This window comes from Hemibagrus wyckioides, linkage group LG05, assembly GCF_019097595.1.
Source record: "Hemibagrus wyckioides isolate EC202008001 linkage group LG05, SWU_Hwy_1.0, whole genome shotgun sequence".
NCBI lineage: Eukaryota > Metazoa > Chordata > Actinopteri > Siluriformes > Bagridae > Hemibagrus > Hemibagrus wyckioides.
In genome coordinates, this window is record NC_080714.1 from 23257023 (window position 1) to 23275921 (window position 18899).

The 18899-nt window shown below is 39.1% G+C and overlaps 1 protein-coding gene across 5 annotated transcripts in view; it reads right to left on the reverse strand.

Annotated features, from left to right (window-relative positions):
- Positions 1-18899, reverse strand: part of dab2ipa (DAB2 interacting protein a) — a 119754-nt gene that overhangs the window by 65607 nt on the left and 35248 nt on the right. For 4 of the 5 annotated variants that reach the window (XM_058389815.1, XM_058389816.1, XM_058389817.1 and 1 more), the window contains exon 2: positions 7887-7996. In XM_058389815.1, coding sequence (XP_058245798.1) covers positions 7887-7996 — 110 coding nt within the window. Of the gene's footprint in view, positions 1-7886; positions 7997-18899 lie in introns of those variants that run through there. The other variant, XM_058389820.1, reaches the window with a different exon arrangement.

The following is an 18899-nucleotide window of genomic DNA, read 5'->3' on the forward strand; positions in this document are numbered from 1 at the left end:
TTGCAAATTCAAGATTTCCTGCTAGAAAAGCACAAAAAAACTACATTGCAAAAATAAAAACAAAATCAAGCAATCTTTGCCACAGCATTCACAATAATAAAAAAAAAAAAAGCTTCACGAAAACCTAATTATTCCATTAGATTGTTCTTTTGTTTGTTTATGAGATTAATGAGATATTTCTGGAAGATTTGTCAGATTCATAAAATTTTTTTGCTGCACCACAAAAAAACGCCAGAAATAGCTATTCAAATAGAGTCCTATTTTTTCCCCCCAGATATCATATAATACCATACCATGTCGTGTGGAAAGGTCTAATGACAGCTCCTGCAGATTGTGAGCTCCGGAGGTTGGCGAATATGAACTCTTAATCACCTGAAATTTTGTCGGAAATGTCAAAACCCTCTACTTCCATCCTTATTTCCAAACTTTGCCACATTGAGGAGGCATGTTATTACCCTGTCAGGAACAATGATATGATTATGAAGAGGCACGGAGGCAAAGCTCAGAGCTACATGTGATACTTTGCTGAAGTGTTACCTCTCCTCTGAGTACTTTGAATACCACGACATTTGCTGGAGTAACCTCCAGGCGCAAATATTAATCAAGGAGTCGGTCGGATGTTTGATGAGGAGTCATTTCTGTAATGAATATTTTCAGGTGGAGAGTCAGAAGGAGTTACAGGACAGAGCTGGACCGAAGTAACGTCTCATGTACGTACCGGAAACCACATAGAGACGTAGAGTAAACATTCTAGCATGCTGCTGTGAAAAATCTGGAAGCAACTTTTGTAAATATTCAGCAAATTCAGCAAAATGTTCCGAATGGGTGAAGGGAAATAAATAAAGAGATTTCAGTTATGCCGCCACCCCCTGCCTGTCTAAAGCTCAGCCTCCAGCTTGCTACATACTTTCAGCTCAATTGTGTCTATGTGCCAAATTCTTCTCATACTTACCTGCTGAGTCTGCCTTTTTCTTACATTCTTCGTACTTTCGCTCCTCTCTCTTCTCTTCTCTAATCTTTACACTAGGCCTAAACTAGATGGATGCCCTGTTCCCAAAAGGGTACAGTAGGAGTCTTTGGGTTCAAAAGAGTGCAACCTCTATACACCCGTACTGCTGTAACGTTCCCTCACATGTAGTTTCATGAGCAAAATCTTGTGTTATAATTATACAGTGTTAATATACACACAGCATTTCTACACCGATCAGCCATAACGTAAAGCTTTGTGTATTTTGTGAAGGTTCCTCTCAGCTCTGACCCTTCAATGGACTCCACAAGACCTTTGTATTTTTTTTTTTTACCCATTACTTGTTAGCTAGAACCCTTTCTAGAGCTAGTTACCTACCATACAAAAATGTTAGACACTAAACATGTATTGTTGTATTAAAACTGAATAAGTGGATGAATGTGTAAATACATGTTTAGCCTTATAGAAGCCATTATTAAGCTTCTGCTGTGCATGATATCGCAATGAGGTATGTTTCCCCTCATAATTAAATTTTACAACAGCACGATTCAAAGAAAAGGCTAAAACACTTCCTTCCAAACCTGTCTTCAACATTTCTCTATTCATTTGGGAGACCTGTCAGGGAGGAAGCGCTAAGAATTCCTAATCAATCAGGATGGCTGCCTGCTGTTGTGTTAATTCATAGCTGTCCAGGTTTAAGTGTTTTTATCACAGAGGGGATGAGCTGGTATTTTATTAGAAGTGTCACACTTGTCATTATGCAGAATTTGGATTACAATAAAACAAAACAAGAAGTAATTCTCATCCCACTTTCCAAACCGTTTTGTACGAAGTTACCGATTACAATTCAATTCAATTTTGTTTGTAAAGCGCTTTTAACAGTGGACATTGTCTCAAAGCTCAAGCTTTACAGAAATGTAGAATAAAAATGATGCAGTCTAAAGTTAAGTTACTATTTATCCCTAACATTTATCCCTAATAAGCAAGCCTGAGGCAATGGTGGCAAGGAAAAAACTCCCCGAGAAGTTATGAGGGAAAAACCTTGAGAGGTACCAGGCTCAGAAGGAAACCCATCCTCATTTTTGGTGACAATAACAGAAATGGAAATAATGTCCTTTCTACAGCTGTTTATAGTCGAGTGGAATTGTGCAACCAAGAGCTCCTGAGCAACTAAAAGATCAGAGTTCATTACAGTCTAAACACTAATTCCTTCTTGCCGAAGTCTTCACATGTTCACTGATGATACAAAGCATCATTCTGACATTCATTCATTGTTATCAGTGTGATATTGTGCTGTTCGTATTATGGCGAAGAGACGATTTCCATTTCATTATGGAATACAGAACCAAGAATGTGTTAAGTTTTATTGTTCACTGCACCAGCACAAGAATAAATAACGACCAAGTTCACAATTCTTTTCCAGTATCATTAAAAAGCCATTGCATTGCTGAAGACAATAGCACGGAACATCCTGGTCCGGGAATGTGTCCAAAATGTACCTGTACACTCCCTCCACCATATGAGACGTCATTACCTTAAAAAACATCACCGAAGTCCAGAGGTCCATTTGGGACAGAGCCAAAGCTGCATGTTGTCCAATACTCACTCAAGCACTTCAAGCATGCACTTCATTCCAAATAGTAATGGCACTGAGGGCACACAGTGTTCTGCCTCTTGGTACTGCTTATGTACTTTGATCAATGAGGCTTTTAAGGCTGTTTCAGTGCTTTAGAAGAGCCACAGAGACTCACTTTGGTCTGGCGAAGTTTGCATTGTCTATAGGCATGTACCAATACAGCACTAAAAGACTGCACTGTTTGTTAGTGAGGTCATTTTGTTAATCAAATCAGCTGGGATGCAGCGCTGTATCGAAATTCCCAATGACCCCGGAGGATCTTAATTGACTCAAACGCTGAGCAGCACAGGAGATGCCACAAGACAAGACAACTGTTATGTCTATATGTGTTTCAAGACCTTTTCTCTTTCTGTCCACTCGAGTATTTACCTTTCAGTAAGTCAAGAGGCCTTTACTGTTAGTTCCACAATATCTCAGCTATATATGATATATATATAGTATAGATATTATCATTGTCTTTAAACCACTAGCGTAGCCAGGAATCACAATGTGGGTGGCCCAGAGAAAATTGGGTGGGCCTAGCCTAAAATGCATCTTTTATCAAAATAAGCCAACATAACTACACCTGCTTGAATGCAAACCACCATTTAATCAGAGCATAAGCTTGTATGTCATCGTAAGCAATGTTAAGAACGTAACAATAAGAACAGCATGAGCAGCCACACCACACATACATACACACGCGTGTGCGCGCACATCTGACAGACACGCCGCAACACCATTATCAAATCAGCAGGACAGTATGTAAACTGTCTGATATACGGCTCAACGGCCATATAAACCACATGAAATGAACAACAATGACTATAAAACTACATAGTAGGAAAATGTAGATTGGCTTACTTTTACACTGGTGTATAGGGGAGGTACACGCTGGAGAATAAAGTGCTGCTGGTGATGGAGTAAAAGGTGAATAAACACTAGCAGAGCTCCTTACTACTCGAGCTTCATGGCTCCTGAACATCGGAATTATCTTTCTCCTCCGGCTGCACACAACGTCTTTTTGACACAAACTTTAGTAAGTTGCTCTGTTTCATTTTAGTTTAATGTGCAACTAAACTTCGGTGACCCTCTGTGAAATGTGCTCGGTGTGGAGGGAGAGGAGCGGCACGAGCGTAGAGACGTTTCATTCTTCCTCGAACCCGGAGGGAGCTCTCGCGCAGAAAGTACAAAAATTGACTCACGGTGTCCATTGTTAAAAGGGCTATACAAATAAATTGAATTTAATTGAATTAAATTTAATAGATACAGTAGCTTATATCTGACAAATTCAAATTTACAAACTTTGGGAGACTGTGTGTCACTTAAGTGAATTTAATCTCTTAAGCTAAGGAAATAAGATTCACGTTCAAAGATGGCTGACACCAAAATGTTAAAGCTTTTTTTGGTACAGCTCATATTTTATTGATTCATTGAGACACTATGTAATTGACGGAGCTTGTTACATAGATATCTGTTACTTGTTAGCTAGACATAAGCATGAACTTTACAGTTGGCCTATACAGAAACAGCAGAAACAGCCTTTATTTGTCACATATACATTACAGCACAGTGAAATTCTTTCTTCGCATATCCCATCCTTGGAGGTTGGGGTCAGAGCGCAGGGTCAGCCATGATACGGCGCCCCTGGAGCAGAGAGGGTTAAGGGCCTTGCTCAAGGGCCCAACAGTGGCAACTTGGCGGTGCTGGGGCTTGAACCCCTGATCTTCCGGTCAACGACCCAGAGCCTTAACCACTTGAGCCACCACTGCCCTAAATACAAGCGTTCTGTTTTAATTGAGTATGTGAAGAAACTTTTGCCGAATCAATTCTTTACAATCTTGAGTGTAGTTTGATTTCTACTTAACATTTAAAATTTGACGAACACTGAAAGATGATCCTTAAGCCTAAACTTAAACTTCAAATATCTCCTTAAACTTTATCCTTAGGTATCCTTTTTCATGACTGACAGCTCCGGGAAGGAGCGCTAAGAATTGCCCTAAACCAATTAGAGTGGCTACCTGCTGCTGAAAAAAGAATTCCATATCAGATATCACTTAGAGCAGATTGTAATCTACAGCACGCCTGTGCTAAAAGCCTACATCAGACGGAGCAACCGAGGAAACAATCCATCTAACAGCATTATCCACAGCCGGAAGCCAGACTGTCTGGTCTGGTTCAGTTTGGGATTCGTCTATTTGTGTGTGTGTGAGTGATTGAAAGGGAGAGATAGTAAGTGTATGATAGCAGTTCAGAAACTTTAGGGGTGAACAGGGAGCCCTAATCTTTATCTCCTAACATCACTAGTACATCTCAGCATGTTTGAGAAATGAAGTTGAGCATCGCTGTGTTCCTCACGCCACGGGCGTTCCAACAAGTTCCGGGTCCTGCTCCATTAATGCAGCTCTCAACACCGTGAGTCGTGTGTGCAGACAGAATCAGCAGGGTTTCCCAAGAGCCCCACAGGAACCCAGTACACACATCTAAACATCCCACATCAGCATGCGCTTGGCGTATTCATGCCGGCATGCTTACGTGGAGTACACACTGGCCGATCGGCTCGGCGTCTCCTAATGGATCCTGCCATTAGTTTGGCTGTGTAATTAGGAGCAGCATGGGGTTGAATAGGCTGCTTGTTTACCTGAGCCTCTGCAGGGTAAATAGCACAGACGTGGCAGGGCAGACTGTGAATACAGGAAGAGAGCAAACACAATGACTGTGAAAATGCCTTGGGCGCTTTAATCCCTCTGAAGGACTCCAGAGAAATGCATTCAGCTTTTGGAATGCAAAAAAAGCAAGACGTCTAGGGAAATCAAAGAGCAGCAGGCGTTATTCTGCTTAATAACTCAGAAAAGGTATTCTAAATTCGTACAGGAACAATGAAATGAAACCGTGGTCTCAAAGAGTAGACACAAATATGACAAAACAAACTGAAACAAATCTGTCTGCACTGTCATCGGTGCCAGCCGTGATGCAGGACTCGCTGTCCGAAAGCCATCTTACGTAACACGCAATTATCTATCCGGCTTTCTCTCTATCCTGATGGGTGCAACTGAGAGACAGCCATAAAGGCAGGATGTGCTGCAGACAGCAAGACAAAGCAGGCAGCAGAGGCGGGCAACCAGCTGTAGCCATGATACACACACACACACACACACACACACACACACTCTGTCTCTCTCTTGGCCTATTAAATTCTTTAAAAAGTTCCATTCAAATGGTAATTATCGAAAATATTAAGTATTCAAATGTATCTGAATATTAATGAGCTGATTCATTATCTTCTACAGCAACAGACAGATAATTTACTGTTGTGTTGCTTCACCATGCCAAATCTATCTATCTATCTATCTATCTATCTATCTATCTATCTATCTATCTATCTATCTATCTATCTATCTATCTACTTATTTTTTCTTTTATTTCTTTATTTACTTATTCATTCATTCATCAATCCAGGTACTCTAATGTTCGGACATTCACCTGAGATATAGGCCTAACAATAAGCTCGCTCTTTCTTTCTTTCTTTCTTTCTTTCTTTCTTTCTTTCTTTCTTTCTTTCTTTCTTTCTTTCTTTCTTTCTTTCTTTCTTTCTTTCTTTCTTTCTTTCTTTCTTTCTTTCTTTCTTTCTAATTTAAGCAAAATAAATGTATAATCATTGCTGGAGAAGCTTTCTCTAAGGAGATTTTTATTAAGCATTGATGTAGATGTCAGTGACGGTGCTTTGTAAGAGTTAGAGGTGGATTTTTAATAAAGCGGTTCATTAAATGATCCCCCCCTACGCTCTTTCATTGTTTATTTATGCATCCCTTTAATAACTGCTCCTTTTAAATCCGACGTATAGAAAGTGCCTTTTTTGCTTATTTTTGCAGAGCTAATGCAGTTTGTTTCACAATACACAGCGGCAATGCATGTTAATAATAATCTGACCATCAAACACAGATAATACAGTATTTACCCAGTCATCGTGGAAAAGGGACGGAAATGAAAGTTGTTCACTCCGGTGAATGAATAACATCATTGTGAGCCGAACGAATGAGTCACAGGAAGTGTGAAATTAAAGACTACAGCTCCGTTTCTTCATTTGAGCAGTTTGGCATTGATTGGCATGCGGCTGATGGTAGATAGTGTTTCAATGAGTTTTACTTGACAAGCGACGAAAACAGTGGAGAGGTTTAATGGAAAAGTAATAGAATGTGCAACAGCTTTTGCACAAAATTCTTCATTAAGACATAAATAAATCAGACACATTTGTGGTTTTTCACTACTGTAGAAATGATGTTTCTTTTCTACAGGTAAACTTTCCTGGTCTCTATAATCATCCACGCATTTGATATCGTGCATGAATGAGCTTGTTATATTAGCAGATCATTTATAGCTTCAACAAATAAATACATAAATAATTGCATTAGTATAACCGAGCGTTAGCTTATTTTGCTTCCAATCATCTCATAATGATAAATATGTGTGTATTTATCAGTTTTCAAGATATTTGCATGCGTCCTTTTTTCATTAGATTTGTTGCGATTCGATTGTGAAGCAAGAAATAGACAAACCCAGAGCCAAAAGGGCTCATAAGAAATATGACCACAATTACCACGATATCAGGCAACAATGCAATAAGCATACCATTATAAAATGATATAATACCACAATGTAATCCAATGAAAGCCCACTTGCAGTGATTTACATCATTCTAACCGGGGGATACTTTTGCCTCCTCTTAGCCATTTTATCACACAAATTTAATTTCAATCGCGTGATCCCTTTAAGGCTGTCAGTGAGCCAAATGATTTCTGGCCCTCAGGCTGCCCTCAGGGTTGTTGAGGCCAGCTGAGGCTGGGTTATAGCCTGAAAGCCGGCAGTCCCAGGGTCAGGACAGAGGAGACTCAGCGGACAAAGCTGCAGGCTCGACACGGCAGGGGGGATGTAATGTGAAGGCAGTAGAAAACCGTCTGTTTTTCCGGCTTTGTGCGTTTTATGACACCTGCATTATCCTGACGCACCACATCTGCAGGGATTAACCTTGCAGCTCACTGGTGTGAACCCAGGTGAGGTATTAGCCTCTGAGTCACATACACTGCCCTCAGGGTCACTAATCATCATGAACAAGGACGGAATCATTGGCACAAAAAAAATGAAGAAAAAAATAAAGACACACTGCTTTATTTGGTACAGGAGCGATTTTCTGTTTTGTAAAACCTTTTATATAAAAAAATAAGTCCAAAGAATATAAGAAAATAAGAAACGGTATAAAGAAAAACACAAACTGCAATTTTTTTTAAAACAGTGGTTCTAGTTTACCGTGACTCTCAGGGCCGCAGAGGAGGCCTCCTCGATGGTGGACGAAGCTTTGTCCATGGTAGTGGTGCCAGGCATGCTGCGTCGACGGCCCACCCGCTCAGAAGGCGACTCTGAAAAGAGAGAAAAAAAGAGTTTCAATTAAAACCTTTTCTTTTTCAAATACGTATAATGACAGGGAACACTGCTCTATAGCATTAACTACGCTTTCAGCAAACATTTTACTATTATAGAGAGTGAAAAGAGCCTAATTATAATTTCGAGCCTTCTTAAAAACTCTAAATGATAAAACATTAACATATTAAATATCTGCGCTGTCAGCAATCCTCACAGAACACTTACAATTACAACCTGCTTCCAGCATCTGTTTCCTACTGAACCAAAAGGACATATGCTAAAGCACCATATAAACTGATTTATTACCTTTTTCCGTATGGGAAGAAAATAAATAAATACAAATAAGACAATCCTGTCACCTGTATGAAAATAATGAAACCCCAAATGTGAACCATTAACAGCCCTGATTAACCAAAACAGCTCATACTACCCTAAGATGGTCTTCTAGTCTGAGCCAGTCTGACCAGTTAGAACCAGTCTAACCAGTTACAACCTGTAAATGCCCAAAACCTCTATAAAAACAAACAAAATCAGCTTGACGAACTGAGTCGGGTGACCAGTTATAACCAGTTACAAAAATTTGGAATGACTCACAGAAGTCTTTAGAATTTCCTCTGGATTGACTCAAACGGAAATTAATATTATTATTATTATTAATATTTTTTCCCTTGCTTCCTTGCTTATGGGAGGAGTAATATGAATAACCCAATCTAGATAGATAGATAGATAGATAGATAGATAGATAGATAGATAGATAGATAGATAGATAGACAGATAGATAGCCACCAGCGCCCTCTTAGTTAGCAATCAATGCTAGGTTTAATTAGAGAGTGATTTTTCTTAGTACTTCTTCTAATTTACCAACACATCTGAGGTTTTACATGCACTATCTAAGTAAATAATTAGTTGTTTAACATTAGTAGCAAATAACATTACTTTTTATTTGCTAGTTTGTGCTATGAAGATGCAAATATTTTATCACCACTTTAAGGGCAAGTGTATCATTTTTACCTTTCTATTGTATGAATTTTAGTTCAACTTTAGAAAGATTTGTAGCATACTAATAATTTCCTTCAAACAAAATCCATTTTAGACAAAACTAACAATCCTTGTGTTCATTTTCCAAAAGCTAAAATATTCAGTCGTGTGGAGAAACTTACTGTATGGAAAAAAAAAAAAAATTGATATTGCCGATGTCTTTGTGTAACGTCACTTTTCCATTGTTTGAGCACAAAACCTAAAACCCATCATTAGCAAGCAAATAGAATTAGAAACCTTTAGAGACCATTCACAAGTAAATGGCAGTAAATACAAAAAAATAGCTGACAAAATAGAATAAAAGCGTATTACGAATCAATGGAAAGTTGTCTGAAATGCTCCCGATCTGTCTAGTTGACAGGCGTCACATTGTCTCTATTTACATACAGCAGGAAGCTTTATTATTTTTCCTTCAATAAAAAGTAACAGCAAAAAAAAAAAGAAATCAATAGTACTGTACTTCAGAGCATGCAAGGATGTTAATGTGATCCATTTGGCCAGTGGTTTCTCTACAAGTCACAAATTCAGGTTCCACTACTTCCAAGATGCCACCATTGGGTCTTTGAACAAGCCCCAGGACCATCTGTGCTCCAGGAGCATCATCCATCATGGCTGCCCATGTGCTGTGACCCTATCATGCTAACAAGCTAGAATAAACAGAGAAATTCATTTCAACAGACTTGCGTATAAGATGAGATAATAAATGCCATTTTTCTTTCCTACTTTTCTTATGCTCAACTCCATAAGTCCAAGTTGCCTAGCAACAGTGTTCTCATCACATTAACCACTTGAACTGTAAAATCCAGAAAATTGTTAGATGTGTTAATCTGAGTGCTTTGCTCATCATAGCCACTCGGTCTCGGCAGGTCAGAACTCCAAATCCTCCTGGTTATTACACAACTGTTACACAACAGGACAGGCTACGCACAACCATGTTATTTTTATCTCATGTCCGGCCATTCCGTTCCAGTCTTTGACTCTATACATGGAGATGGAGGGAAGAGGCAGAAAGATAGAGGGGACAATTACTTAAACAGAAAAAAAAACCCGAAAGAGAATGTGCGCAGCCATCCTGAAAGAAAGAATCTAGGAGATTCGTCCTTTCATATCTTTTCTGCAGATATTCAAAGGTGCCAGGGTTCGCTCTGCCCTGCTGCCTTTCTCACTGCGGAAGATAAGACGCTAACAAGATCAGGGACTTCAGTTTGCTGGGTTTCGCTCTCTACTTCTCTTGCTGGGAGGATTATATGAATACCAAGGCTCTGGAACAGAAGAGTTGAATCACTATGTGGAAAGGACGTTAACCGAACCTGCCACTCAACAAGCTTTGTCAGGACATGTTTTGGGTTTCAGATTTTTGGAGGTTTGGAACACTGACAGGTAGTTTAGGTGGAAATTTGTTCAAACTGAGTTGTAAACATGCCTGATTTGTATGGTTTCTTTCCCCCAGAACTATTATTTAAAGAACCTTTATTCCACAGTCCTGCTGAAATCTGGTCAGAATGTGCTGATTCATTTTCAACAACAGCTGCAAGGCAAACCACAGGTTTGGATTCATTCACTTGTCGGATAACGTTATTGTTTCCATAGTAACAGTTAACGCAACGGCTCGTATAGTGGATACTCCACGTACACTAATTACAAAAAAAGGTGTCTAATTGTTAACATGGTGACATCACATCTTACTAACCTCAAGAGTGATGTGATGGTGAAGGAACAACCATTTATTCCTTTTATTACAGAAGTGATCGTTTGTTTTATGGGCATTCTGCAAGAATTAATGTAGCTATACATGGATAAAAAGAAGCAACATGTTTCTTTTTAATAAATAACAATGGTCAGGACATCTTTCCGTGATCAACCAGATCAATGGTACGTGAAGTACTGAGGTCCCAGTCGTGGAAGCCAAAATAATATACAACTATTCAAAAATATAACTTGACAGTGCAATGTAAACAGTAACAGTACAATGAGTGCAAGTGGTTAAGGCTCTGGGTCATTGATCTGAGGACCAGGGTTCAAGCCCCAGCACCACTGTTAGGCAACTGAGCAAGGCCCTTAACCATCTCTGCTCCAGGGGCGCTGTATCATAGCTGCCCCTGTGCTCTGACCCCAACTTTCTGAGCTGGGATATACGAAGAAAAGAATTCCACTGTGCTGTAATGTATATGTGGCGATAATAAAGGCTTCAGTTCTAGTAAAGTGTACACTTCTATGTTATTGCACATGAGGGGTCTGTATGGTGGCAGTTATTGAGTTATTGCACATTGAGTTATTTCACATATTATTATCAGGCTTTTTTTTTTTTTTTTTTTTAATCATTATTATTATTAATTATGAGTGTCGGTGAAAATCCTGCCTACATTATATTCCTAGTAAAGTATTACAGCTTGACTTTTTCTGGCTCTCGAACTCACTTCCAGCTTTCACTGACACCTCCTACCAGTCATTAATATTCATAAAACAGACGCCGAGTGTTAGTTAATATTCATTAGCCTGCTAATAACTTTCACGACACGACGAGAAGCATTTTGTTTGTCGATACAAGCAGACGTCAAATCACCAAAAATCAACTACAGAGACTTTTATGTTTAGTAATAACACGTATATCATCAACTCTGACTTTTAATATGGTATTAGCCGACTATTTAGAACAATTGTATGCAGTTTGGGACGCAGCCTATTGTGCTGTATGCCGATTGCACCCACAAGCCAATCACGGTAATGTATTGAAGTCGGATTTTATTCTATTAAAATGGGATGGCTTAGAGGCCTAATTGGGTAGCACTGCTGCCTTCCTGCTTGATCCTGAGCTGAGTTTTGTACATTCTTCCTGTGTGTCTGTGGGTCTCAGGGTTTTCTTTGCATTCTCTGGTTTCCTCCCACCTTCAAAGAACATTCAGGTAGGTGGATCAGCTACAGCTCAAGTGGTTACGACCCTGGGTTGTTGATCGGAAGATTAGGGTTCAACGAACGAATGAATATATTGCATCATAAGGTGACATGATCATCAGAACAACACATGCACTTTTGCTTTGATGGTCAATTCTGATGGTCAGTTGTTTTTGATTGTTTGACTCTGAAGGCAATATAAAAACCTTTGTCAACATTGAAGAGGGTACAGATTTCAGCAACTTTACAATATCTAGAAAACAGCCATTACTCTCATTATAAAGCTGTAGATTATTATAAAAGTGACACGCTCCGTCATGGTCCTCAGTGTGAATGTGTGTTTCTTCCAGCATTCCCACCGTCATTCCTCTCACTACATGAACAGATTGGAATGCATGGGAGGAAGATGCCAAACAACAACTCTTGTTTATCATCTTAATTAGCCCGGCTGCTATCGTAACATCTTAATCCATATGCTCAGTGTGGTGTCATGACCAGTGCGGCGCCCTGTGGGCCCGAATGCAATCAAATGATAACAAAACACTCCTTTGCACAAATATGACATTACATAACAAGCAAGGAACACACTCCAACCTTTCAATGCTAACACGTAGCGACACTGCGAACAGAAAAACTAAGTGCTTTAATTCAATTTCAGAATGCTCAACGTGCGGAAAAGGAGTCCAGCATGTAAACACCGTGTCCGAGATTTCACAGGAACCTCACAGCGCTGCAGATGCTTACTACAAGCGTCCATGTGATTAGCGTGACACCGATATTAGCATGCGCGGCTGTAATTGGTTCCACCATTCTTTTGTCATTAAGCCTCTCGCTCGAGACAGATAAAGTTCTGTGCAAATGTGAATCGTTAAAGGGCAATTAGAAGCTGCATAAGGCCATCGAGCACTTGCAAGCTTCCTCGTGTAATGAGCAGCGACACCAGAGCCTCAGTGCTTTGCAAGTGAGGTAAAGTGATTCTTCTCAGCTTCTCTTCACACCAGTCTCCACTCCTGATCAGACACACGCTAACAACCCAAGCAAAGTTGAATCTGTGGTTAGAACAGACGGGTTTTTTTTTGGCTAAAAGACCAAAAGTCTCTACCTGAGGGACACTTATTAATAAATTCATATTCGATTTGAACCAAATCCAAAAAGAATTGGGTTTGTTTTAACCTAAAGATTAGGCTTTAGGTGGAAATCTTAAAATCACATCTGGTATCACATCTGCTGTTCAAATTCAAATAAGCTGATGTTTTTAGCAAATGAATTTTATTAGCATTTGATCCCATCACTGCAATCTGAAAAACTGAACTATCCCTGAAGTTAAAAATGTGACTATTAAATGTTATCCATCTGCTATTTTAAGCTAATTCATCTGCACACACAATGTCTCAGATTAAGCTTCTGTCTTGTCTCCAAGAAAAGCTTTTCTATCCATAATAACCAGCAAATGACTTTTTCTTGCTAGCAAGAAATCACCTTTGCCTTCTACTTTTTGTATCTTTTCGTTTCCAGGTAGAGACGAAACATTCGGCCTCGCCGAACATTTCTCAGTACAACACAACGCAATCACAGCGTGAGAGAACACAGGACGGAATAATACCGCATGCACGTTAATCAAGCCAGGCTCAGGCAACCTCACGAGCCATCCATCAGAGAACAGCAGCACAAACGCCTGCTGCTAGAACCCCATTAATCTCCTCTGATCAAGACACATGACCCAGGAGAAGCGGGAGAGAGACGTATAGAGGAAGTGTGCAGAGGACACGCTGGATCTGAGCGAGGGCCACGTCATTCAGAGAAAATTGCAGTGGGAAAATGTCACATTTGGCTGGTCAACAAGGCCAAACTCACACTTGGCTCATTTGTATTTAATCTAAATGCACATGGCCTCTTCAAAGTCCACCGACTTTCTTCGGCTTAGTATGATTTTATGTGTAAAGCAGATGCTCCATTTATAGGAGAAAGTCTAATAACAAAATGCTGCGAAATTTTTACAAACAGCTGGATATGAAAAGATCCGTGGTATCCAGAGATCTGACGTTTCACACGTTTCAGGACTGAGCTAAAGACATGATAATAATAGCCGTGTTTATCTGTTTGGAGGTGACGTGACGGATCTGCTAGCCATGTTCTCCAGCATCAAGACGTCAGACTCTCCAGCAAACTGGAGACAGATGTGATGCAAAGCTCCTCAGCATCACTAACGCTCAAAACGCAGCAATTATGAAGCCTAAGTCAAATGCAGGGACAGCAGAAAGGAAAGAGAAGAACAGAACAGAACAGAACAGAACAGATGGATGCTGTAGTGATGTGAGTACAGCTCAGTGAGAGCAGCACATTGTTTTGAAGGATGAAGCTTAAGTAGGAGTAACGGCACATTGTGGACAGGCACAGCTGCTGCAGCGTACGGCAGATACAGAAGGCAAATATACTCATCTGGAGGGAGTCATTGCGGCAAACATGGCGAGAAAAGAGGCTATCGCTTTCTTCTACTGGTAGAAGAAATATAGGATTTTGTTTTTCCAAATATTTCATAGCTAAGATCTAATATTTATAAAACAAAAAAAAACTAAGATGTTCATACTTACTATGTTGACATGTTGCTATAGTGGGCAGTCCTATTACTAGTGGCCATAGTAATAGCAGTTATGAGTGGGTGGTGCTACTAATGTTCTACTTTACAACCAATCAGTGTTCTTGAAACATTTTAGAGAGAGATTTGGGCTTTGTGTATAAAATTTAACAATGTATATATCTGCATCACATAATAATATAATAGTGTGTGCTACTTTCATTGGTAGCCTCTGCACCAAGTCTCTGTACTTTTCTCAACCTCGTCACGTCACTGAACACGCCCACCTGGAGACGCCAACGGTTGCTGTCCGGTCTCTCCTGATATAGTAGGTGACTGGATTTAGGGACAAGCTTTAGGTTTTTGGAAAGGAGTGAATATATACAGGGATGTCAAAGCTGCTGTTATAAATAAAAAAAAACCTGACCAATCAGCATTGAGAATACAGCAGCACTGTGGAAGAGCAGGTGATGATAACAGGTACGCAATAACGGCGGCAATAATAGCTCCGTTCTGTGAATTGGAAAGCCCTTTAGCAGCGTCTGGTTAAAGTTACAAGAACTTTATATGGTAGAGTATCATTAGGCAAGCAATTTTACAAACAAACAAGCGTAGTGAGAGTAAGCTCCCTGCAGCTGGAATTAGGAATACAGCAGAGAGAGCAGATGGGGAACGCAGCATTGAAAAGTCAATTACTCCTGCTGGATCTGTCCTCTTTTTCTCACTCCATCACATGCAGCACAAATCACACACAGCACCGCTTCTACTTAATATCGGAGAATTTCTGTCTCTCTCTCTCTCTCCCTCTCTCTTGCTAGGCTTTATGCATCATTCTACTAGCGTATACACATCTCTGAACTTCTTCATCAGGTCAAATAATCCAGATGAATTTTTTAAACAAGCGTCTTGACTCTGAACTTCCAGCGTGAGTCTGCTGTGAAGCGCTGAAATGGAGGTTCTTTTGGCACGTTTCGTAAATTTCTCCTCACGTTTGTAATTCAAAGGAGTGAACTGTAATAAATCTTTGAGACGTACGGACAATGAGGTCTGCGCTATTAGCGTGAGAGAGCGGAGTCGATTGAAACAGAGGAGAAATTGCACTAAAGTGGCTTTCAACGCATTATTTATTCGCATTCGGGGAAAAAATGCAGGGGTAATTTTATAACATTAGTTCAGATTTTGGCAAGAGTATGTGACAAGTGATGTTTCTTTCTTTCTTTTTTTTCCCCCCAGAATAAAGCCAATCTTCTTTTCTATAAGCTTTAGGTTAAGGATCAACTTTTCAGGGCTAAAGTCACATCTGGTGTTTTTCCCTATTCAAATGAGCTGATGTTTTTTGGCAGGGGAATTTTATTAGCATTTGATCACATCACTGCAAAATTTCAAAAAAAAAAAAAAAAAAAAAGCATGCCTAAAGTTAAAAAATGGGATCGTTATTTGTTACTTGCATAAAAATTCACGGAGCGTCACGTTTTAGCTCAGCTCGTGAAGTAAACATTTTTTAAAATAGTAATGGATTCAGTTGTGGTGGTTATGGCATATTTAGTCAGGATTGGTAACTGCCGAACAAATCACTTTAAACAACAACAAAATACAGAGCTACTTAAATTCTACAAACTAGCATTTAGCAAGAGATTCTGCTAATTACCGTAAACTTAAATTGTTTTAATAGTTTTTTGTTTTTTTTTAGTTTTAATAATTGTTACAGGTTTTGATATCTAAATATCAACTCTCGTGTACCTTTATGTTTAGCTGACAAACGCAAGCTAACTGTGCGAGTTAATGCTAGTTAACTTATGCTATTCATCCCGTATGAAGCTATTTGGGATGCCAGATACTATTCCTGTATATTCATAGAAGCTGAGATTTCAAAATTGTAGTATTTTCTGGGCTTTTTACAAAAAAATAAATAAATAAATAGCAATTTATTTGCTTAAAATGACATGAGCAGATACTTGAAATGAAAGCAAAGGTGCGTTTATTGTATTTATTTATTTTTTTCATTTATTCACTATTACCCGGTGTTAAACTGTTCCTCCATATTTTATGACTCAGACACAATGGCTGAGGAAAAGCTCTAATCACTGTAGTTGTTGAAAAACATGTATCCCCAGAGGCGATGAGATGGGGGAGAGATACACACTTAGGAGCTGTGTGCAGCAGTCTCAACAGAAGAGACCATGGCCTACTGAGAGAATAGAGAGATACTCAAAGAAGGAAAAAGCAGAAGGAGGGAAAAAATAAGCTAAGAACCAAATGAGCAAAGAAAAAAGAGAGAGATGGTCTCTGAGGTGATATGGCGGTTGTTTTCTTTTTAAATAAGACGTGGATACTATAATTAATAGATTGCATCCACAGGTTTACATATTAACATATTAATGAGGTAACAAACTCATGAATTCTTATGTTGGCTACGATGGACCAACGTCAATGCTCAGGCATGTTACATGAAAATGAATATAATAGTGAGAACGCTATACTGAATATGTGGTATTTAGTCTGTGCCCACTCTAGCCTCAGATTCCTGATCTTGGCTCATAGGATGGAAACCCGGTATGCCTTTGTAGCTCATATAGCCCTCAAGCTTTGTGCATTCTGCCATGCTTTTCTGCTCAGTACGGTTGTAAAGAGTAGTTGTAAAGAGTCGCTTCAGGGCATTTCTGCTGTGGGGAAACTCTAGAGCCTGTTGTGTGTGAAAATCCGGTAAAATTGAGTAAAGTATTTATGCTACCACACCAACACGGCCACAGTAGATCTATTTAATTCTAAGATAGAGATTCTAAGATTATTCTAAAAATAAGATTTTCACAACGGTATAATTCTAGGTCATTGCTCTTAATCACCAATTTTTAATATACACTAGTTGTGTAATATATGGTCATTACATTACAATCTCATATTAATTGTTTTCCATGATAAGCTTAACTTGTAGGTTCAATATATTATACCGTGGACACGTCTCATTTAAAATATATGCCCATGTCACCTCAGGGTCTGTGTAAAAAAAATAAATCAAAAAGAGGAATTACATCCTTTATGAACCCACAACACTTGAGTCCACTGGCAATTACCCTTTTACACAGTACGAGGGCAAACTGCCAAACCAATGAGCTCACAGGAAATTCTCACACTGTTCTAACATCACTGCACCCAAACATCACAGGAAACCTTCAGAAACAGAGTGTATACTACATCTATTTCCTTTCACCACTCCAGAATCCTCCTCCACGTAGAAACCTCACGTATCTAACAGCACAGCATCCTACTGCAAAGCCACCAAATCTAGCTTCCGATGATGAAAAGCCTTTCCCACTGATTAGAAGGCTGAGAAAGGTATGGCCAAGAGAAACTCCTGCTAACTGTTAGGGCTTTTGTAGTTTCATTTGTAGCTCAAGGCAACACAACGAGCCAAAGTGTGACGAGACATACATCCCTTTCAGAGATTACAGCCTCAATCGGAAAAGTACATAAGGATCAACAGGTCTTATTCACATATCATTACAGTACATCGTTTTGTAGGTATGGTCTGGGTAAAATGTCTGGATTCATCCCACTGTGAAAATGATCTAACAAAGTATTTAGTGTAAGTCAGTAAGACTGGACTGGAATGTATGGCATTGGAGAATCGACTTTTTTGAAGATTCTGTGAAGAAGAACAAATGGTATATAATCACCTTGCTGAACATCCAGAGGGCTGTGAACATTCCTAGACAACTGATTACTACCTGTTATGCTCCTGGAAAGACAATCCACAGATGTAGAAATTGCAGCACTGTGTTGTAGCCCTGACAGTTCCTCATCCTCAGCTACATCACTCGAGTAAATAATCAGTTTCAATTAGAGATGTCCATGGAATCAATGCAAGTACAGACAAAAAATAACTACAGGAATGTGATTTCCCAATGTCTGAATAAGACCTAAAGAGAAGTTGCTCCATTCTACAGAGTTTGTTTTGTTTTTTTTATGAGGGAATAGATGTAGTTTTAAATTTATTTTCACAAATGTGTAAATTTTCTTTATGATTTTGTTTTCAGATTCATTATTTCGTTTGCTGATTTGTTATTTTGCTTTTGGATTTGTTGTTTTTTTCTGATTTGTTATTTTGTTTTCCGATTTGTTGTTTTGTTTTCCGGATTTTTTATTTTGCTTTCAGATTTTTAATTTTGCTTTCGGATTTTATTTATTTTTTTATTTTTTCCGGATTTTTTATTTTGTTTTCAGATTCATTATTTCCTTTTGCACTTCTCGGCCACTGTACAATAGAACCAATAACCAACATTCCGAAACGAAGGTCCATCCTACCAAACACTGACCACTGACATTCAACGGAGAGAGAATTTGGACTCATGTGGCATCACATACACACTCCATCTTCAAAAAAAAAAAAAAAAAAA